The sequence below is a fragment of the Balaenoptera physalus genome, assembly GCF_965194825.1.
Source record: "Balaenoptera physalus genome assembly, chromosome: 11".
NCBI lineage: Eukaryota > Metazoa > Chordata > Mammalia > Artiodactyla > Balaenopteridae > Balaenoptera > Balaenoptera physalus.
The window spans coordinates 104,024,124-104,048,047 of NC_138896.1; the positions used below are offsets into that span (position 1 = coordinate 104,024,124).

The 23,924-nt window shown below is 40.8% G+C and overlaps 1 protein-coding gene across 1 annotated transcript in view; it reads right to left on the reverse strand.

The window, feature by feature from the left end:
- SEC13 (SEC13 homolog, nuclear pore and COPII coat complex component) overlaps window positions 1-23,924 on the reverse strand; it is a 50,766-nt gene that overhangs the window by 20,710 nt on the left and 6,132 nt on the right. Inside the window, 3 exon segments of the mRNA XM_082415775.1 lie at window positions 14,949-15,082; window positions 15,531-15,682; window positions 18,381-18,496. Of these exon segments, the coding sequence (XP_082271901.1) occupies window positions 14,949-15,082; window positions 15,531-15,682; window positions 18,381-18,496 (402 nt within the window).

Here is a 23,924-nt window from a genome sequence, read left to right on the forward strand (position 1 = left end):
GAAGGAACAAGATAAAACCCCAGAAAAACAACTAAATGAAGTGGAGATAGGCAACCTTCTAGAAAAAGAATTCAGAATAATGATAGTGAAGATGATCCAAGACGTCAGAATAAGAATGGAGGTAAAGATCGACAAGATGCAAGAAATGTTTAACAAAGACCTAGAAGAATTAAAGAACAAACAAACAGAGATGAACAATATAATAACTGAAATGAAAACTACACTAGAAGGAATCAATAGCAGAATAACTGAGTCAGAAGAACTGATAAGTGACCTGGAAGACAGAATGGTGGAATTCACTGCTGCAGAACAGACTAAAGAAAAAAGAATGAAAAGAAATGAAGACAGCCTAAGAGACCTCTGGGACAACATTAAACACAACAACATTCGCATTATAGGTTTCCAGAAGGAGAAGAGAGAGAGAAAGGACCAGAGAAAATATTTGAAGAGATTACAGTGGAAAACTTCCCTAATATGAGAAAGGAAATAGCCACCCAAGTCCAGGAAGTGCAGAGAGTGCCAGGCAGGACAAACCCAAGGAGAAATACACTGAGACACACAGTAATCAAATTGGTAAAAATTAAAGACAAAGAAAAAGTATTGAAAGCAGCAAGGGAAAAACGACAAATAACATACATGGGAACTCCCAAAGGTTACCAGCTGATTTCTCAGCAGAAACTCTACAAGCCAGAAGGGACTGGCATGATATACTTAAAGTGATGAAAGGGAAGAACCTACAACCAACATTACTCTACCCGGCAAGGATCTCATTTAGATTCGATGGAGAAATCAAAAGCTTTACAGACAAGCAAAAGCTAAGAGAATTCAGCACCACCGAACCAGCTCTACAGCAAATGCTAAAGGAACTTCTCTAAGTGAGAAACACAAGAGAAGAAAAGGACCTACAAAAACAAACCAACAACAATTAAGAAAATGGTAATAGGAACATACGTATCGATAATTATCTTAAACGTGAAAGGATTAAATGCTCCAACTAAAAGACACAGGCTTGCTGAATGGATACAAAAACAAGACCCATATATATGTTGTCTACAAGAGACACACTTCAGACGTAGGGACACATACAGACTGAAAGTGAGGGGATGGAAAAAGATATTCCATGCAAATGGAAATCAAAAGAAAGCTGGAGTAGCAGTACTCATATCAGATAAAACAGACTTTAAAATAAAGAATGTTACAAGAGACAAGGAAGGACACTACATAATGATCAAGGGATCAATCCAAGAAAAAGATATACAATTATAAATATATATGCACCCAACATAGGAGCACCTCAATACATAAGGCAACTGATAACAGCTATAAAAGAGGAAATCGACAATAACACAATAATAGTGGGGGACTTTAACACCTCACTTACACCAATAGACAGATCATCCAAAATGAATACATAAGGAAACAGAAGCTTTAAATGACACAATAGACCAGATAGATTTAATTGATATTTATAGGATATTCCATCCCAAAACAGCAGATTACACTTTCTTCTCAAGTGCGCACAGAACATTCTCCAGGATAGATCACATCTTGGGTCACAAATCAAGCCTCAGTAAATTTAAGAAAATTGAAATCCTATCAAGCATCTTTTCTGACCACAACACTATGATATTAGAAATGAATTACAGGGAAAAAAACGTAAAAAACACAAACACATGGAGGCTAAACAATACGTTACTAAATAACCAGGAGAACACTGAATAAATCAAAGAGGAAATCAAAAAATACCTAGAGACAAATGGCAATGAAAACACGATGATAAAAAACCTATGGGATGCAGCAAAAGCAGTTCTCAGAGGGAAGTTTATAGCTATAAAAGCCTACCTAAAGAAACAAGGAAAATCTCAAGTAAACAATCTAACCTTACACCTAAAGGAACTAGAGAAAGAAGAACAAACAAAACCCAAAGTTAGCAGAAGGGAAGAAATCATAAAGATCAGAGCAGAAATAAATGAAATAGAAACAAAGAAAACAATAGCAAAGATCAATAAAACTAAAAGCTGGTTCTTTGAGAAGATAAACAAAATTGATACACCTTTAGCCAGACTCATCAAGAAAAAGAGGGAGAGGACTCAAATCAATAAAATTAGAAATGAAAAAGGAGAAGTTACAACAGACACCGCAGAAATACAAAGCATCCTAAGAGACTACTACAAGCAACTCTATGCCAATAAAATAGACAACCTGGAAGAAATGGACAAATTCTTAGAAAGGTATAACCTTCCAAGACTGAACCAGGAAGAAACAGAAAAGATGAACAGACGAATCACAAGTAATGAAATTGAACCTGTGATTAAAAATCTTCCAACAAACAAAAGTCCAGGACCAGACGGCTTCACAGGTGAATTCTATCAAACATTTAGAGAAGAGCTAACACCCATCCTTCTCAAACTCTTCCAAAAAATTGCAGAGGAAGGAACCCTCCCAAACTCATTCTATGAGGCCACCATCACCCTGATACCAAAACCAGACAAAGATACTACAAAAAAAGAAAATTACAGACCAATATCACTCATGAATATAGATGCAAAAATCCTCAACAAAATACTCGCAAACAGAATCCAACAACACATTAAAAGGATCATACACCACAATCAAGTGGGATTTATCCCAGGGATGCAAGGATTCTTCAATGTATGCAAATCAATCAATGTGAGACACCATATTAACAAATTGAAGAATAAAAACCATATGATCATCTCAATAGATGCAGAAAAAGCTTTTGACAAAATTCAACACCCATTTATGATAAAAACGCTCCAGAAAGTGGGCATAGAGGGAACCTACCTCAACATAATAAAGGCCATATATGACAAACCCACAGCAAACATCATTCTCAATGGTGAAAAACTGAAAGCATTTCCTCTAAGATCAGGAACGAGACAAGGATGCCCACTCTCACCACTATTATTCAATGTAGTTTTGGAAGTCCTAGCTACGGCAATCAGAGAAGAAAAAGAAATAAAAGAAATACAAATTGGAAAAGAAGAAGTAAAACTGTCACTGTTTGCAGATGACATGATACTATACATACAGAATCCTAAAAATGCCACCAGAAAACTACTAGAGCTAATCAATGAATTTGGTAAGGTTGCAGGATACAAAATTAATGCACAGAAATCTCTTGCATTCCTAGACACTAACAATGCAAGATCAGAAAGAAATTAAGGAAACAATCCCATTCACCACTGCAACAAAAAGAATAAAGTACCTAGGAATAAACCTACCTAAGGAGGTAAAAGAACTGTACTCAGAAAACTATAAGACACTGATGAAAGAAATCAAAGATGACACAAACAGATGGACAGGTATACCATGTTCTTGGATTGGAAGAATCAATACTGTGAAACTGACTATACTACCCAAAGCAATCTACACATTCAAAGCAATCCCTATCAAATCACCAATGGCATTTTTTACGGAACTAGAACAAATCATCTTAAAATTTGTATGGAGACACAAAAGACCCCGAATAGCCAAAGCAGTTTTGAGGGAAAAAAACGGAGCTGGAGGAATCAGACTCCCTGACTTCAGACTATACTACAAAGCTACAGTAATTAAGACAATATGGTACTGGCACAAAAACAGAAACATCGATCAATGGAACAAGATAGAAAGCCCAGAGATAAACCCACGCACCTATGGTCAACTAATCTATGACAAAGGAGGCAAAGATATACAATGGAGAAAAGACAGTCTCTTCAATAAGTGGTGCTGGGAAAACTGGACAGCTACATGTAAAAGAATGAAATTAGAATACTCCCTAACACCATACACAAAAAGAAACTCAAAATGGATTGGAGACCTAAATGTAAGACCGGACACTATAAAACTCTTAGAAGAAAACATAGGAAGAACACTCTTTGACATAAATCACAGCAAGATCTTTTTGGATCCACCTCCTAGAGTAATGGAAATAAAAACAAAAATAAACAAATGGGACCTAATGAAACTTCAAAGCTTTTGCAAAGCAAAGGAAACCATAAACAAGACGAAAAGACAACCCTCAGAATGGGAGAAAATATTTGCAAACGAATCAACAGACAAAGGATTAATCTCCAAAATATATAAACAGCTCATTCAGCTCAATATTAAAGAAACAAAGAACCCAATCCAAAAATGGGCAGAAGACCTAAATAGACATTTCTCCAAAGAAGACATACAGATGGCCAAGAAGCATATGAAAAGATGCTCAACATCACTAATTATTATAGAAATGTGAATCAAAACTATAATGAGGTATCACCTCACACCAGTTATAATGGGCATCATCAGAAAATCTACAAACAACAAATGCTGGAGAGGGTGTGGAGAAAAGGGAACCCTCTTGCACTGTTGGTGGGAATGTAAATTGATACAGCCACTAAGGAGAACAATATGGAGGTTCCTTAAAAAACTAAAAATAGAATTACCATATGACCCAGCAATCCCACTACTGGGCATATCCCCAGAGAAAACCGTAATTCAAAAAGACACATGCACCCCAATGTTCACTGCAGCACTATTTACAATAGCCAGGTCATGGAAGCAACCTAAATGCCCATCGACAGATGAATGGATAAAGAAGTTGTGGTACATATATACAATGGAATATTACTCAGCTATAAAAAGGAACGAAATTGAGTCATTTGTTGAGACGTGGATGGATCTAGAGACTGTCATACAGAGTGAAGTAAGTCAGAAAGAGAAAAAGAAATATCGTATATTAATGCATGTATATGGAACCTAGGAAAATGGCACAGATGAAGCAGTTTGCAGGGCAGAAGTTGAGACACAGATGTAGAGAACAAACGTATGGACACCAAGGGGGGAAAACTGCGGTGGGGTGGGGATGGTGGTGTGCTAAATTGGGCGATTGGGATTGACATGTATACAGTGATGTGTATAAAATTGATGACTGATTAAAAAATAAATAAATAAAATATATATCTTTTAAAAAAATGTAGAGCTTTAGAATGGGTTCAAACTTAAGTTGTAATCAACTTAAAATAGACTATTAATATGGATTGTTATATATGTAAACTTCATTGTAAGGACAAAGGAAAAACCTATAGTAGATACACAAAAGATAATGAGAAAGGAATGTAAGCGTACCATTAAAGGTCATCAAACCGCAAAGGAAGAGAGCAAAAGAACTATAAAAAGCCAGAAAAAACCAAAATGGCAATAAGTACATACCTATCAATAATTACTTTAAATGTAAATGGACTAAATTCTCCAATCAAAAGACATCATAGAGTCGCTGACTGGATTTAAAAAACAAGAACCATCTGTATGCTGCCTATAAGAGACTCACTTCAAATTTAAGGACACACACAGACTGAAAAAAGAAGGGATGGAAAAAGATATTCCGTGCAAATGGAAACCAAAAAAGCTGGGGTAGCTATACTTATATCAGACAAAATAGACTTTAATACAGGGACTGTAATAAGAGACAAAGAAGGGCATTAGATAATGATAAAGGAGTCAATTCAACAAGAGTATGTAACATTTGTAAACATTTATGCACTCAACACAGGAAAACCAAAATATATAAAGCAAATACTAACAGACTTAAAAGGAGATATAGGCAGCAATATCATAATAGTAGGGTTATGTCAATGGATAGATCATCCAGACAGAAAATAGCCTTAAAGGACACATTAGACCAGATGGACTTTACAGATATATAGAGAACGTTCCATTCAAAAGTAGCAGAATACAGGCATACCTCACTTTAGTGTGTCTTGTTTCATTGAGCTTGATACTGAGTTCTTCACAAACTGAAGGTTGTGGCAACCCTACGTCAAGGAAGTCAATTGGCATCATTTTTCCAACAGCATTTACTCACTTGCTGTCTGTGTGTCACATTTTGGTAATTCTCGTAATATTTCAAACTTATTCATTATTACATTTGTTTTGGTGACCTGTGATGAGTGATCTCTGCTGTTACTGATGCAAAAAGATTATGACTTGCTAAAGGCTCAGATGATGGTTTTAGCTTTTTCACCTATAAAGCATTTTTAAATTAAAGTATGTACATTGTTTTAGACATGATGATATTATTGTACAGTCAGTAGACTAGTAGAGTTTAAACATAACTTTTATGTGCACTGGGAAATCAGAAAATTCATGTGACTCCCTTTATTGTGATATTCGCTTTATTGTGGTGGTCTGGAACTGAACCTGCGCTATCTCCATGGTATGCCTGTATACTTTCTTCTCAAGTACACATGGAACATTATCCAGGATAGATCATATGTTAGGCCAAAAAAAGTCTTAATAAATTTAAGAAGACTGAAATCCTATCAAGCATCTTTTCTGACCACAATGATATGAAACTAGAAATCAATTACAAGAAGAAAACTGGAAAATCCACAAATATGTGTAGAATAAACAACATGTTACTGAACAACCAATGGGTTAACAAAGAAATCAAAAGAGTAATAGAAAAATACTTTCAGACAACTGAAAATGGAAATACAACACACCAAAATTTATGGGATGCAGTAAAAGTAGTTCTAAGAGGGAAGTTCACAGCAATAAATACCCACCTGAAGAAACAAACAGACAAACAAGGTCTCAAAAACACCCTAACTTTACATCTCAAGGAACCAGAAAAAGAATAACAAATGAAGCCCAGTTAGTGGAAGGAAGGAAACAACAAAAATCAGAGCAGAAATATATGAAATACAGACTGATACCACAAAAGTACAAAGGATCATCAGAGTCCACTGTGAACAATAATATGCAAACAAATGGCAACCTAGAAGTAATGGATAAATTCCTAGAAACACAGAACATTCCAAGACTGAATCATGAAGAAACAGAAAATCTACACGGGCCAATAACTCTGAACAAAGATGATAAAATCCTCAACAAAATACTAGCAAACCAAATTCAACAATACATTAAAAGGATCATACACCATGATCAAATGAGATGTATTCCAGGGATGCAAGGTTGGTTTACCACCCACAAATCAATCCAGGTGATACACAACATTAACAAAATGAAGGATAAAAATCATAATTATCTCAATAGATGCAGAAAAAGCATTTGAGTAAACTCAGCATCCATTTATGATAAAACTCTCAACAAAGTGGGTATAGAAGGTATGTACCTCAACATAATAGAGGCCATATATGACAAACCCATAGCTAACATCATACTCAATAGTGAAAAGCTGAAAGCTTTTCCTCTAAGATAAGGAACAGGACAAAGATGTCCATGCTTGTCACTTTTACTCATTAAAGTATTGGAAGTCCCAACCAGAGCAATCAAGCAAGAAAAAGAAATAAAAGCCATCCAAATTGGAAAGGAAAAAGTAAAACTGTCAGTATTTGGAGATGACATGATATTATATATAGAACATCCTCAAGACTCCACCAAAAAACTGTTAGAAATAATAAATGAATAAATAAATAAAGCTGCAGGAAACAAAATCAATGTACAAAAATCTCTTGCATTTCTATACACTAACAATGAACTATCAGAAAAGAAATTATGAAAACAATCCATTTACAATTGCATCAAAAAGAATAAAATACCTAGGAATAAATTCAACCAATGAGGGGAAAAGACCTGCACACTGAGGACAATGATGAAAGAAATTAAAGACAACACAAATGAAAGATATCCGTCCACATGGATTGGAAAAAATAATATTGCTGAAGTGTCCATACGACCCAAAGCAATCTACAGATTCCATGCAATTTCTATCAAAATTCCAATGCCATTTTTCACAGAACAATCCTAAAATTTAAATTGTTTGTTTAGAACAAACAATCCTAAAATTTGTATGGAATCACAAAAGACCCCTTTATTAAAAAGATACAGTGATCAAACAGTATGGTATTGGCATTAAAAACAGACACATACTCTTTACAACACTGTTACTGGCTATCTACAATTTACTTGTCTACCTGATATTTTCTACCATCACTAAAATGTAAAAAAGAAAAACCAAAAACCAAAACAAAAAAAACAAACAAAAAACCAACCAGACACACAGATCAATGGAACATAACAGAGAACCCAGAAATAAACCCATGCATATGTGGCCAATTAATTTATGATAAAGGAGCCAAGAATATACAATGGGGAAAGGACAGTCTCTTCAACAGACAGTGTTGGGAAAACTTGACAGCCACAAACAAAAGAACAAAACTGGACCACTATCTTACACTGTACATAAAAATGAACTCAAAATGGATTAAAGAATGTGAGACCTGAAGCCATAAAACTCCTAGAGGCAAACACAGGTGCTAAGCTCCTTGACATTGATCTTGGTGATGATTTTCTGGGCCTGACTCCAAAAGCAAAGGCAACGTAAGCAAAAATAAGGGGAACTACATCAAACAAAAAGCTTCTGTACAGCAAAATAAATCATCAACAAAGTGAAAAGGCAACCTACGGGATGGGAAAAAATATTTGCAAATCATGTATCTAATAAGGGGTCAATATCAAAAATATAAAAGAACTCATACAACTCAATAGTAAAACCAAATAATTCAACTTAAAAATGGCAGAGGATCTGAATATATGGTTTTCCCAAGAAGATACACAGATGGGTCAACAAGTACATAAAAAGATGCTCAACATCACTAATCATCAGGGAAAATGCAAATCAAAACCACAATGAGATATCACCTCACATCTGTCAAGAATAGCTATTATCAAACAGCCAAGAAACAGCAAGTGTGGAGAAAAGGGAACCTCTTTGTGCACAGTTGGTGAGAATGTAAATTGGTGCAGCCACTATGGAAAACAGTACGGAGGGTCCTCAAAAAATGAAAAAGAGAACTATCTTATGGCCCAGCAATTCCACTTCTGGCTACTTATACCAAAAAACAAACAAAAACCCAACAAAACCCCCTTAATTCAAAATATATCTGCACCCCCCCACGCTCACTGCAGCATTATTTATAATAGCCAAGACATGCAAACAAGCTAAGTGTCCATCAATGGATGAATGGATAAATAGGTGGGGTGTGTACACACACACAGAGGAATATTATTCAGCCATAAAAAAGAATGAAATCTTACCATCTGCAACAACATGGATGGTCCTTGAGGGCATAATGCTAAGTGAAATAAGTCAGAAAGAAAAAATCAAAAACTGTATGATCTCACTTACGTGTGAAATTAATAAAAACCCCCAAGCTCATGGATACAAAGAACAGATTGGTGGTTTCCAGAGGTGGGGATGAGGGATGGGCAAAATGGGTGAAAGAGGTCAAAAGGTACAACCTTTCAGTTATAACAGCCTATAGGCTCCAGTGCCGGGACGCTTCAGGCTAAACAACCAACAGGGTGGGAACACAGCCCCACCCATCAGCATACAGGCTGCCAAGTCTTCCTGAGCCCACAGCCGGCCCTGCCCACCAGAGGTACAAGACCCAGCTCCGTCCACCAGTCCCTCCCATCAAGAAGCCTGCAGAAGCCTCTCAGACCAGCCTCATCCACCAGAAGCAAGAAGAACTACAACCCTGCAGCCTGCAGAACAGAAAACGCAATCACAGAAAGTTAGACAAAATGAGATGGCAGAGGAATACGTCCCAGACAAAGGAACAAGATAAAACCCCAGAACAACAACTAAGTGAAGTGGAGATAGGCAATATACCCAAAAAAGAATTCAGAGTAATGACAGTAAAGATGATCCAAGATCTTGGAAAAAGAACGGAGGCACAGACTGAGAAGATGCAAGAAATGTTTAATAAAGGGCTAGAAGATCTAAAGAACAAAGAGAGATGAAAAATACAATAACTGAAATGAAAAATACACTAGAAGGAATCAATAGCAGAATAAGTGAGGCAGAAGAACGCTTAAGTGAGCTGGAAGACGGAATGGTGGAAATCACTGCCACGGAACAGAATAAAGAAAAAAGAATGAAAAGAAATGAGGACAGTCTAAGAGACCTCTGCCACAACATTAGATGCACCACCTTCATATTATGGGAGTCCCAGAAGGAGAAGAGAGAGAGAAAGGACCTGAGAAAATATTTGAAGAGATAATAGCTGAAAACTTCCCTAACATGGGAAAGGAAAGTCACCCAGGTGCAGGAAGTGCAGGGTCCTAGGCAGAATAAACCCAAGGAGGAACAGGCTGAGACACATAATAATCAAATTGACAAAAATTAAAGACAGAGAAAATATTACAAGCAACAAGGGAAAAAAAAAATAACACCCAAGGGGAATTCCCATAAGGTTATCAGCTGATTTTTAAGCAGAAACCCTGCAGGCCAGAAGGGAGTGGCACAATATATTTAAAGTGATGAAAGGGAAGAACCTACAACCAAGAGTACTGTACCCAGCAAGGCTCTCATTCGGATTCGATGGAGAAATCACAAGCTTTACTGACAAGCAAAAGCTAAGAGATTTCAGCACCACCAGACAGCTTTGCAATAAACGCTAGAGGAACTTCTCTAGGCGTGGGAAAAAACGGCCACAACTAGAAACAGGAAAATTACGAATAGAAAAGCCCACCGGTAAAGGCAAACATACAGTAAAGGTAGGAAATCATCCAGACACAAATATGACATCAAAACCAGCAATCATGAGAAGAGGAGAGGACAAATGCAGGAATGCATTTAAAATGAAAAGACCAGCAACTTAAAACAGCCTTGTTTATATACAGACCGCTATATCAAAACCTCATGGGAACCACAACTGAAAATCTACAATAGATACACACACACAAAAGAAAAAGGAATCCAAACGCAACACTAAAGTTAGTCATCAAATCACAGGAGAAAAACAAAAGAGGACGGGGAGAAAAAAGACCTACAAAAACAAATCCACAACAATTAGCAAAATGGCAGTAAGAACATACATATCAGTAATTACCTTAAACATAAGCGGATTAAATGCTCCAACCAAAAGACACAGACTGGCTGAATGGATACAAACTTTCAGTTATAAAATAAGTAAGTCATGGTGATGTGATGTACAGCTTGGCGACTAGTTAATACCTCAATAAAAAAAAGAAGTGATTAGTTAATACCTCAATAAAAAAAAGAAGTGATTAAAAAGATAATTATTGGTAAAAAAGAGAATGAACACATCTATCATCCCCAAGTTTCCTGGGATCCCTTTGCAATCCATCTCTGCCGCCCACACCCCCCAAGCTTAGCAACCACTGATCTGCTGTCACTACAGTTTGCTTTTCCATGCTATGAAATCGCAGTATGTACTTTTTGTCTGATTTTTTTCCAGTCAGCATAATTATTTTAAAATTCATTTATCTTGTGTTTATCAATAGTCATTTCTTTTTATTGCTAGGTAGCATTTCTGTAGTATGGATATACCACAATTTGTTGACTCATTCACCTGTTCATACACATTTGGATTATTTCCAGGTTTTGGCTATTAAAGTTGCTATGAACTTTTGTATATAAGTCTTTGTGTGAACTTGAAAGTCAACTTTGCTAGTTATAAATCCTTGGCTCACACGTTCTTTCCTTGAGTATTGTAAATGTGTTCTCCATTTTCTCATGCACAGATCATTGCTGTTGAAAAGCCAGATAATCCAATTGTTTCCCTTGTAAGTTACATGGCTCCTTTTGCCTAGATGCCCAAAGGACTTTTTTTTTTTTTCCTTGAAGGCCAGTAATTTCACTATACTTAGGTCTTTTTGCTGGTGATTCTGGGTTGGTAGTCTTAAGTATAGGGTATGCTCTATATGTAGTTTCAAATATTGTTTTAAATTTTAAGGTAGTTTTCTTGAATCAGTTTTTAGTATTTGTTCTGTTTTCTTCTTCTGGACTCCTAATATTCACGTTTGATCTCTGCTTGTCTTCACTTTCTGTCAAAATCTTTTTATTTCTTCATTTTTTCTTTTTTTCCTTTTTCACACTATTTCTCTTAAGGCATTATCTGTTGTGTTTATTTGCTCTGGTATTCCTTCTAGTTTAGTCTTTATTTATGAAATAATTTTTAATTTCTAACTCTTTCCTGAGTTCTGTCACCTCATTTCTTCGGAGTCTTTCTAATTTTGATTTATGCTATTTTTTTTTGATTTATGCTATGTTTTAATGTCTTATGTCATTTAAAAAAAGTCTCTTAGCTTGATTGGAAATAGTGGGTGACAACTGGTTCTGTTTTTGTGGGCATGTCTTTCTTTCACTGCCTGTGAGAATGTTATTCTGCATATTCATTTTTTCTTAAAGGAAAAAACTTTCTTAAAGGAAAACTTTTGAGATTTCACCTCAAATACTTTTTTGTTATTTTTAAGTGAAATTAGTCTTCCTGATCAAATGAGGTTCAGGAAAGCCCTTCTAAGTCCAGAAGTGTCTGTTTTTGTGTAGTGGTAACAAATGTGACAGCTTGCTTCTGGGATTTCCTGGCTCTGTTCCTCTCCCCCACTTTGGTCTACATCCTCTCTTTCCTTTCAGTGTGTGTCCCTCTCTGGCTCTGTGTCCCTCTGCTCATGAGGGGCACTATTGTGGAAGCAAGCCCAGTGGCTCATGAGGGTCTGATTTCCCCAAGTCCCTTTAGTCTTTCTTTTGGTGGGCTCCCTGCACTCACCTGGTATGAGGTCATGCAACCCCCAGGCCCCATGTCAGTTCTCCAAAGAAGAGATACAAATAGCCAATAAGCACATGAAAAGATGCCCAACACCATTAGTCATTGGAGAAATGCAAATCGAAACCACGATGAGGTACTACTTCACACCCACTTGGATGGCTATCATCAAAAAGAAGACAACAAGTGTTGGCAAGGATGTGGCGAAACTGAAATCCTCATACACTGCTGGCAGGAATGTAAAATGGTGCAGTTAATTTGGATAACAGTTAGCAGTACTTCAAAAAGTTAAACACAGAGATTCCATGACTTGGCAATTCTACTCCCAAGTAGTTACCCAAGAAAGTTAAAAACACAAAAACGGACACACAAACGTTTGTAGGAGCATTATTCATAATAGCTAAAAATGATCACTAACTGATGAATGGCAAAATAAAATGTGTGTATTCACACAATGGAATATTATTCAGCCATAAAAAGGAATGAAGCACCGATACATGCTATGATATGGATGAACCTTGAAAACATGCGACGTGAAAGAAGTCAGTCACAAAAGACCACATACTGTATAATTCCATTTACAGGAAATGTCCAGAATAGGCAAATCCATAGAGACAGAAGGCAGATTAGCGTTGCTTGGGGCTAGGGGTAGGGTGGGGTGGAGAGTAACTGCTAATGGGGTTTCTTTTTGGGTGATGAAAAAGATCTGGATATTAGCAGTGAGAGCTGTACAACTTCGTGAGTATATTAAAAACTACAGAACTGTATACTTCTAAGAAAGGGTGAATTTTATGATATGTGAATTTTATCTTAATTAAAAAAAAAGTTACAGACAAAAGTACAAAATTCCTGTTCTCAAACAGCTGCTGTTCACCAACCGGCCAGCTATGCTTTCCAGTGAACACCTGTTGGCTCTTCTGGGGGTACTCCTCAGGTGTGCTGGAAGGCATCGCATTACTTCTTCCTCCTGCTCGGATGCCAATACCTCGCAGTCTTGCGGTTGTCAGTGGTCCATTGCTCTCTGCTTGTATTTTGGAGTTTGTGGAAATACCTTGCTACCCAGTTTTGTTGCTAACTGTTGTTCAGGAGGTTTTGGTTCTGCTACCTAGTTGCTCTGCTGGTTTCTATGCAAAGATTGGAAAAGACTCAAGCACTATGTTGCCATTCCCCACCATCTTCCCAGAAGCCTCTCAGCCTATTCAGTTTTGCAAGTTATTCAGCAGATGGGGATCACAGGGTCCCAAGTAACAAGACCCTGAGACAGGCTCCTGGGGCCTTGAAGGCTGGGCAGGCTGTGGACCCCCTGAATTTGAGAACTGCAAAAGTACAGTGTCAAACTTGGGGCTGCTGACTTCCATCTGGGTAGTTTTCAGAAGTGCTGGGGCCATGAAAGCTGGACTGCTGTGTAGGCAGAAGGTACATGGATTCCAGGGTTCTAACCTCAGCACAGTACCTTCTCTAAGTCGCTTACTTTTTCTAAGCCTCACTTACCTAATCATAAAATGAGAACAGGACTGGTTACCTTGCAAATCTGTACATTTGTTATTTTTTCCTTCATTCACAAACATTTGAGAGGATTACATGACATACAATAGACGCTCAATAAATGTGAGATTTCACCTCACTGTCCACCCTGCTTTCTTTCTTTCTTTTTTTAAATTTACTTAATTTACTTTATTTTATTTTTGGCCGCGTTGGGTCTTTGTTGCTGTGTGTGGGCTTTCTCTAGTTGCGCTGAGCGGGGGCTATTCTTCATTGTGGTGTGTGGGCTTCTCATAGCGGTGGCTTCTCTTGTTGCGGAGCATGGGCTCTAGGTGCGTGGGCTTCAGTAGTTGTGGTGCACGGGCTCAGTACTTGTGGCGCACGGGCTTAGCTGCTCCGCGGCATGTGGGATCTTCCTGGACGAGGGCTTGAACCCGTGTCCCCTACATTAGCAGGTGGATTCTTAACCACTGTGCCACCAGGGAAGCCCCACTGTGCTTTTCTGACTGTTTTAACCTTAATGTCCAATGACTACAAGTAGAGAACTAAATTCCTATGATGATTTTTACCACCACTCAGTTCCAGGGGTCCCAATGACCACTGCAGGCCATGTCAACTTGAGGTGTCCATAGCAAGAGTGGCAGTTAGACAGCCTACTGCTGCCACCTTGCCAGTGCCCTGGCCCTCCACGACTTGGAGGAACCAGTGCCAACCCTGCCATGGGCTGAATGAGGCTGGTGCCAACTGGCCTCCCTGGATGCAGCCTGTCTGGCTTCAGAGCAGAGAGGCTCAGAGCTGCTCTCCCAAGCATGTCTGATCAGCAGCCCCCTCCCCTGGCCCACTGCACAGCAGTGACACTGTTCCTGCCACTCTCTAAGGAGTGAACAGGGGACACGTGGCAAGGCCACAGAGCTACCCCCTATACACAGGAGGGGTGTGACTTACAGTGTGAGCATTGTTGATCTTCTTCACTTCCCACTGGCCCAACCCAGTGTAAGTCAGCAGAGAGATGGCTCCATCCGAGCTCCCACAAGCTAGGATCAGGCCGTAGTCATGGGGGGCCCAGCACACAGAGTTTACTGCAGGAAGGAGGGAGGCACAGTGAGCAGACTTTCAGTTCTGAGACTTACTGTTTTACTAAATTTCTAAAAAAAAAAATTGTAGGGATCACCAGGGGGAGGTTGTAATTTTGTCAATTAAGGAGATTTAAAAAACCCATCACTAACATCATCATAAACTAAAGCCTATCTTATAATCTGAGAACAAGGCCAGTACTTAAAATGAATAAACCTTAAAAAACCAAAAATCTCGCTATGTTGTCTTTGCTTTTCTCATTTTGCTTTGGATTGGCTTTAGGTCTTAAGGCCTTACCTCTGCTGTGGACAGAGTAACAGAAAAGCAACTGAAGCCCAAGGGACAAACGAGGAGCATCACACGGGGAAAGCCGAGCGTTAGCCAAGACAGAGGACTCCCCCTCTCCCCCAGGGCCCCTCTGCCCGCCGCCTTCTCCCGCCACACTCAGTGTACCTGAGGAGTCGTGTCCCGTGTGCTCATGCGTCTTCTCCCAGGTGCCATTTTCCTCTTTCCAGATAATGACTTTCCGGTCGTAGGAGCACGATGCCAGGACATTGCCATACATGGGATGGGCCCAGGCCACTTGCCACACAGGACCCTCATGACTGCAAGGGGAGAGGGTCAGAGGTTGCTCAAATGGGCCAAAGGAACCCACAGTGCTCTGCCAGCCACTATTTTGGACAGAAGTGAATGGCTTCTCAGGACAGAACTGCCTAAAAATTTCAAAAAGGAGAGCTGTGTATAATGTCACTCCAAAAGGGACCGTCATTGGGCAGTGAGGACCCTGAGGCCGAAGGCGAGTCAGCCCCTCTGTCCCGACCCGGCAGAGCCCTCACCTACCCCAGACGGTGGCCAGCATAGCCTACATCCTCTGTCATCAGCACAGTCACCAAGAGATCCAGGGTTCACCCCCACAAGTGCTCAGGGTATATCTGTAGATGAATCACTACTCATCTTCCCAGACGGTCACCTTCTTGAGGAGGCAGTAACTATTTCATTTTGATACTTGCCACTACTCTTTTAACTTTTTCAAAAGGCATGTCTCTCTCTTCTCTTCCCATCTCTGTGAGTTCACTGTCTGAGCACGTACCCTGTGCTAGGCTCTGTACTGGGGCCGTCCCTCAGAACGGGGGGCACCCAGCACACAAGAGGTGGATGGCACAGAGGGGATGGGACAGGCTCTTTCACACCCACTCCACACTCACTAGCTGCTTGACTTTAGGCCAGGGCCATATCCTCTCTTTGGCTTTGTCTCTTAATAGAGATGTCAACAAGACTTCTTTCACATGGTGGTCATGAGGGAAATGTTCGTGATAACTCAGTAAAGAGCTTAGAACAGTGCTTGGTACAAGAAAAGGAAAAAACACGAGCTTGATGCCTGTTAGCTCTGAGCACTGCTCCCTGCTCACCCATTCGGCCCGGGACCGCTGACACTCAGAGCTCTCCTCCCTCCAGCTGGGACAATGGCCCATCCCCAGTCTCTACAAAGGAGCTGCTAATGAAACCCCTGCAGACTCAAACGTCCTACAACTAGCATAATTTTAACTGAGGGAACAAAGGATGGGGGCCTGAATTTATTACCCTCCAATATTTTTCATACTTTGAGCACAAGAAACACACAGAGCAGAGGACCGAGTGACAGGAGACGTGCAGCCCCCGCCAGTGCTGGCAGCCAGGCCTCACCCTCAAGAGCTCTCCGCTCAGCCACGGGCTACTGAGCAGGGAAGGTGACATTTGGCTCCTCAGCCACTGGACTCCTGACACTCAGGAAGAGGTGGAACTTCTAGGTCTTTCTCCCTAAATGGCTACTGACTTAGCTATGTCTTTTTTAATCCATTCACAAACATGTACTGAACACCCACTTGTCAGCGATTCTTAACTTCTCCTGTGCAGTCTGGTGAACATTATGGTCCCTTCTCAGAATAATGGATAAAATACATAGAACTATGATTATAAAGAAAACCCAATTATATTGATATACAGTTATCAAAACGTTAAAGAACAATTTATGTTATTAGTGATACGTGTGCTTCTTTGTTAACACTTTAAGTAACAAACTCTAGTGGCAAGTCTAATAACCATTCTAACTTCAAAGTAGTGATAAGCATAAATGCTGTTTTGAGAAAGCTACAACAACTGTAATGTGATATAAAAATATCTGTGACGGTATTCCCTGGTGGTGCAGTGGTTTAGGATCCGCCTGCCAATGCAGGGGACACGGGTTCAAGCCCTGGTCCGGAAAGATCCCACATGCCGCGGAGCAACTAAGCCCATGTGCCACAACTACTGAGGCTACACTCTAGAGCCCACGAGCCACAACTACTGAAGCCCGTGCGCCTAGAGCCTGTGCTCCGCAACAAGAGAAGCCACCACAATGAGAAGCTTGCGTGCCGCAATGAAGAGTAGCCCCCGCTCACCGCAACCAGAGAAAGCCCACATGCAGCAACAAAGACCCAACTCAGCCAAAAATAAATAAATAAATAAAATTTATTAAAAAAAAAAAATCTATGACTCCTATTGGTAACAAAGTGACAGGTATTATGAATACTACTGTGGTTCCTGGCCTATAGCCATAATTGAAGGAAATGCTAAATATCAGAGTCACTGAAAATAAAGAGGTAATTTTTTCCCTCTCCCAGTTCACCACCTCCTGAGTTCTACCCACAGAACCCTTGGAGATCCATGGTACCCAGGTTAAGAACCCCATCCACCTGAGGTAGTGAACTGAGGGAAAGCACTAGCGTGCGGCCACAAAAATGAGAGCCAGGATCTCAAGAATCTCAACAGGGAGAAAGGTAAATCAAACATTTGTAAATATTCACTGAGTACCTGCCATGGGCAAACAGGCAGAATTATGGGATTTATATAATTACTATTACATTCTTAGATCACCAGCCTTGAGTCACTTTAGATCATGTGGTAGCTAAACTTGTTTTAAAAAAGAAAAAGCTAGTTTCCCACTTTTGAAAATAGCAGTGGCCGCTGGACGCTTGTTGCAAGTAGGCTCTACCTGGGCGGAGACAGCGGCAGCCTGTGTTGGGGGTGAGTGGGTGGAGGCTCTGGGAGTCTATAACTGACTCCCTCGCCCCAGGTCTGCCAGTGGGCACTGGGGCGGCAGAACTGGCATTCGCTCCTGGCCCCATCGGCCTGGGATACCTGATGAGGGCAGCCGGCTGGCTGGGACCAGGTGTCCTCTCCGCTGACTGCACGGCGGGCTGCTCTGATCTGGCCCTCGGCCCTTCCTGCCACGTCTGAGAAGCCCAAACACTCTCTGAGACCTTGCCCGGGGTCGGCTGCACTCACCCCCGGAGGTCGGCGATGAGGATCTGCCCTCCGTTGCGCACGTCGAAGATCTTCACGGACCTGTCTGATGAGCAGGTTGCCAGGCGGGTGCCGTAGTAGTCCATCTGGGCGTCATGCTGCAAAGAGAGGACAGCTCGGGAAGCCGGCAGGCTGGGCGGAGGGGCGTGGGGTGGGGGCAGTCACCAGCACTGAGTCTAGTGTGGACCAGAATCTACCTGAAATTAATCAAACCTCAAAGAACCATCACTATCGGGCAGGAAGCTAGCATGTCCACATTCTCACTTCTCTGACAGGTAATTTCCTTCTGAAAGGGACAAGAAAAACCACACCCAGCTGCTTTTAGACCCTTTACATCACAGGGGAAGTCCTTCCCAACCCTGTTCTGCAGGGAGGGTATGGGAGAAAAGAAGATTGCCTAGCTTCCCTCTTCTTCCTCCTTCCTCACGCCCCACTGTGCTCTGAGGCTCCGTGGCTGCCGGGGAGGTTTGGCTCAGCGCCAGAACCCAGGGCTAATGCTGACCCAAAGAAGCAGGCCACTGACTGCCCGCAGGCCCCAATCAGGTCCTCCATGATGCACATCTGGCCTGCACACACGGTTCCATTCAGACATTAGGCTCCTTCCTCCACCCATGGCCCTGGATCCTTTGTGGACCTTTGTTCCTGGGTTTCTACTTGACCTTTTCCCTAGTAGTGTGCCCAGTACCCCAGACTCTCCACTCATGCCTTAAATGTCACTGGTCCCATCACTGATGAACCGATGTCATCGATGCTGCCTGGCCATCCAGACCTAGGGCTGGGCCCTGCTCACAGCTCCTTTTCCATCTGGGCGATGGCTCCTCTGAGCCAATCCACCTGCTGCCTCACTGTACTTACTGGCCCCTCCTGTTTGCTGGCCCTGCCTATTCCAACGGATGACACTTTCTTCACTGTTGCACCTTGGGGGTTTCAGGAACTATTAGCTGTCACTCTTGCGGTCATCAGGGGCAATCACATCCTTTCAAAGGGAAGCAATCATTTCGTCTGCTTCAACATTCCTTCCTCACCTCCCTACCCAAGGAAAACATCCTGATTCTTCTTGGGAGGTCAATCCCCTCCACCATTCCAGGTCTTGGCTTCTAGGAAGGTAGGCATGGCAGGTGTTAAGACAGAGCTCCTCTGCAAGTGTTTTCCGAAGCACTGCTCCTGCAGAGTGCTATCACACACTTTGGGAGGAAGTAGGGCAAAGAACCTAAGAGATTTAAATCCTACATCAAGTTATCTGCTGTGCAACCTTAGGAAAATTCCCTAATACCCTTGAACCTAGCTTCCTTATCTTTAAGTGGAGTTAATGATGGCATCGACTTCGAGGGTCGTTATGAAGGTTACATGAGAAGTATTCAGCATGGGGTGTGATGCACAGTGAGCATGCAGACGTCAGTCATTACTGCTTTGTCTCATCTGTTCCCCAAGATGAACCCACAGAGAGAGGTAACATATCCATACTTTTTCCCATCTTAGCTATGAGGAAATCAGGGCTGGCTCAGAAAAGTTAAGAGATTGACTAGGAGTTTGGTTCAAGATGGCAGAGTAGAAGGACATGCCCTCACTCCCTCTTGCGAGAGCACCGGATTCACAACTAACTGCTGAACAATCATGGACAGGAAGACACTGGAACTCACCAAAAAAGATACCCCCCATGCAAAGACAAAGGAGAAGCCACAATGAGACAGGAGGAGGGGCGCAATCACAATACAATCAAATCCCATAACTGCTGGGTGGGTGATTCACAAACTGGAGAACACTTATACCACAGAAGTCCACCCACTGGAGTCAAGGTTATGAGCCCCACGTCAGGATTCCCAACCTACGAGTCCGGCAATGGGAGGAGGAATTCCTAGAGAATCAGACTTGGAAGGCTAGCAGGATTTGACTGCAGGACTTCACCAGGACTGGGGGAAACAGAGACTCCCCTCTTGGCGGGCACACACAAAGTAGTGTGTGCATCAGGACCCAGGGGAAGGAGCAGTGACCCCATAGGAGACTGAACCAGACCTACCAGCTAGTGTTGGAGGGTCTCCTGCAGAGGCAGGGGGTGGCTGTGGCTCACCGTGAGGATAAGGACACTGGCAGCAGAAGTTCTGGGAAGTACTCCTTGGTGTGAGCCTTCCCAGAGTCCGCCAATAGCCCCACCAAAGAGCCCGGGTAGGCTCCAGTGTTGGGTCGCCTCAGGCCAAACAACCAACAGGGAGGGAACCCAGCCCCACCCATCAGCAGACAAGTGGATTAAAGTTTTACTGACCTCTGCCCACCAGAGCAACACCCAGCTCTACCCACCATCAGTCCCTCCCATCAGGAAACTTGCACAAGCCTCTTAGATAGCCTCATCCACCAGAGGCCAGACAGCAGAAGCAAGAAGAACTACAATTCGGCAGCCTGTGGAACAAAAACCACATTCACAGAAAGATAGACAAGATGAAAAGGCAAAGGACTTTGTACCAGATGAAGGAACAAGATAAAACCCCAGAAAAACAACTAAATGAAGTGGAGATAGGCAACCTTCCAGAAAAAGAATTCAGAATAATGATAGTGAAGATGATCCAGGACCTCGGAATAAGAATGGAGGCAAAGATCGAGAAGATGCAAGAAATGTTTAACAAAGACCTAGAAGAACTGAAGAACAAACAGAGATGAACAATACAATAACTGAAATGAAAACTACACTAGAAGGAATCAATAGCAGAATAACTGAGGCAGAAGAATGGATAAGTGACCTGGAACACAAAATGGTGGAATTCACTGCTGCGGAACAGAATAAACAGAAAAGAAAGAAAAGAAATGAAGACAGCCTAAGAGACCTCTGGGACAACATTAAACGCAACAACATGCTCACTATAGGGGTCCCAGAAGGAGAAGAGAGAGAGAAAGGACCTGAGAAAATATTTGAAGAGATTATAGTGGAAAACTTCCCTAACATGGGAAAGGAAATAGCCACCGAAGTCCAGGAAGCGCAGAGAGTCCCAGGCAGGACAAACCCAAGGAGAAATACACTGAGACACATAGTAATCAAATTGGTAAAAATTAAAGACAAAGAAAAAGCAGCAAGGGAAAAACGACAAATAACATACAAGGGAACTCCCATAAGGTTAACAGCTGATTTCTCGGCAGAAACTCTACAAGCCAGAAGGGAGTGGCATGATATAATTAAAGAGATGAAAGGGAAGAACCTACAACCAACATTACTCTACCCAGCAAGGATCTCATTCAGATTCAACGGAGAAATCAAAAGCGTTACAGACAAGCAAAAGCTAAGAGAATTCAACACCACCGAACCAGCTCTACAGCAAATGCTAAAGGAACTTCTCTAAGTGAGAAACACAAGAGAAGAAAAGGACCTACAAAAACAAACCCACAACAATTAAGAAAATGCTAATAGGTACATATCGATAATTACCTTAAATGTGAATGGATTAAATGCTCCAACCAAATGACACAGGCTCACTGAATGGATGCAAAAACAAGACCCATAGATACGCTGCCTACAAGAGACCCACTTCACACCTAGGGACACGTACAGACTGACAGTGGGGGGATGGAAAAAGATATTCCATGCAAATGGAAATCAAAAGAAAGCTGGAGTAGCTATACTCATATCAGATAAAATAGACTTCAAAATAAAGAATATTACAAGAGACAAGGAAGGACACTACATCATGATCAAGGGATCAATCCAAGAAGAAGATATAACAATTATAAATATATATGCACCCAACATAGGAGCACCTCAATACATAAGGCAACTGCTAACAGCTATAAAAGAGGAAATCGACAATAACACAATAATAGTGGGGGACTTTAACACCTCACTTACACCAATGGACAGATCATCCAAACAGAAAATTAATAAGGAAACACAAGCTTTAAATGACACCATAGACCAGATAGATTTAATTGATATTTATAGGACATTCCATTCAAAAACAGCAGATACACTTTCTTCTCAAGTGCACATGGAACATTCTCCAGGACAGATCACATCTTGGGTAACAAATCAAGCCTCAGTAAATTTAAGAAAATTGAAATCCTATCAAGCATCTTTTCTGACCAAAACACTATGAGATTAGAAATCAATTACAGGGGAAAAAACCGTAAAAAACACAAACACATGGAGGCTAAACAATATGTTACTAAGTAACCAAGAGATCACTGAAGAAATCAAAGAGGAAATCAAAATATACCTAGAGACAAATGACAATGAAAACACGACGACCCAAACGATCCACGACATTTTCCAAAGCCTATGGGATGCAGCAAAAGCAGTTCTCAGAGGGAAGTTTATAGCAATACAAGTCTACCTCAAGAAACAAGAAACATCTCAAATAAACAATCTAACCTTACACCTAAAGGAACTAGAGAAAGAAGAACAAACAAAACCCAAAGTTAGTAGAAGGAAAGAAATCATAAAGATCAGAGCAGAAATAAATGAAATAGAAACAAAGTAAACAATAGCAAAGATCAATAAAACTAAAAGCTGGTTCTTTGAGAAGATAAAATTGATAAACCTTTAGCCAGAATCATCAAGAAAAAGAGGGAGAGGACTCAAATCAATAAAATTAGAAATTAAAAAGGAGAAGTTACAACAGACACGGCAGAAATACAAAGCATCCTAAGAGACTGCTATAAGCAACTCTATGCCAATAAAATAGACAACCTGGAAGAAATGGACAAATTCTTAGAAAGGTATAACCTTCCAAGACTGAACCAGGAAGAAACAGAAAATATGAACAGACCAATCACAAGTAATGAAATTGAAACTGTGATTAAAAATCTTCCAACAAACAAAAGTCCAGGACCAGACGGCTTCACAGGTGAATTCTGTCAAACATTTAGAGAAGAGCTAACACCCATCCTTCTCAAACTCTTCCAAAAAATTGCAGAGGAAGGAACACTCCCAAACTCATTCTATGAGGCCACCATCACCCTGATACCAACACCAGACAAAGATACTACAGAAAAAGAAAATTACAGACCAATATCACTCATGAACATAGATGCAAAAATCCTCAACAAAATACTAGCAAACAGAATCCAACAACACATTAAAAGGATCATACACCATGATCAAGTGGGATTTACCCCAGGGATGCAAGGATTCTTCAATATATGCAAATCAATCAATGTGATACACCATATCAACAAATTGAAGAAGAAAAATCATATGATCATCTCAGTAGATGCAGAAAAAGCTTTTGACAAAACTCAACACCCATTTATGATAAAAACTCTCCAGAAAGTGGGCATAGAGGGAACCTACCTCAACATAATAAAGCCCATCTATGACAAACCCACAGCAAACATCAATCTCAATGGCAAGAAACTGAATGCATTTCCTCTAAGATCAGGAACAAGACAAGGATGTCCACTCTCACCACTATTATTCAACATAGTTTTGGAAGTCCTAGCCACGGCAATCAGAGAAGAAAAAGAAATAAAAGGAATACAAGTTTGAAAAGAAGAAGTAAAACTATTACTGTTTGCAGATGACATGATACTATACATAGAGAATCC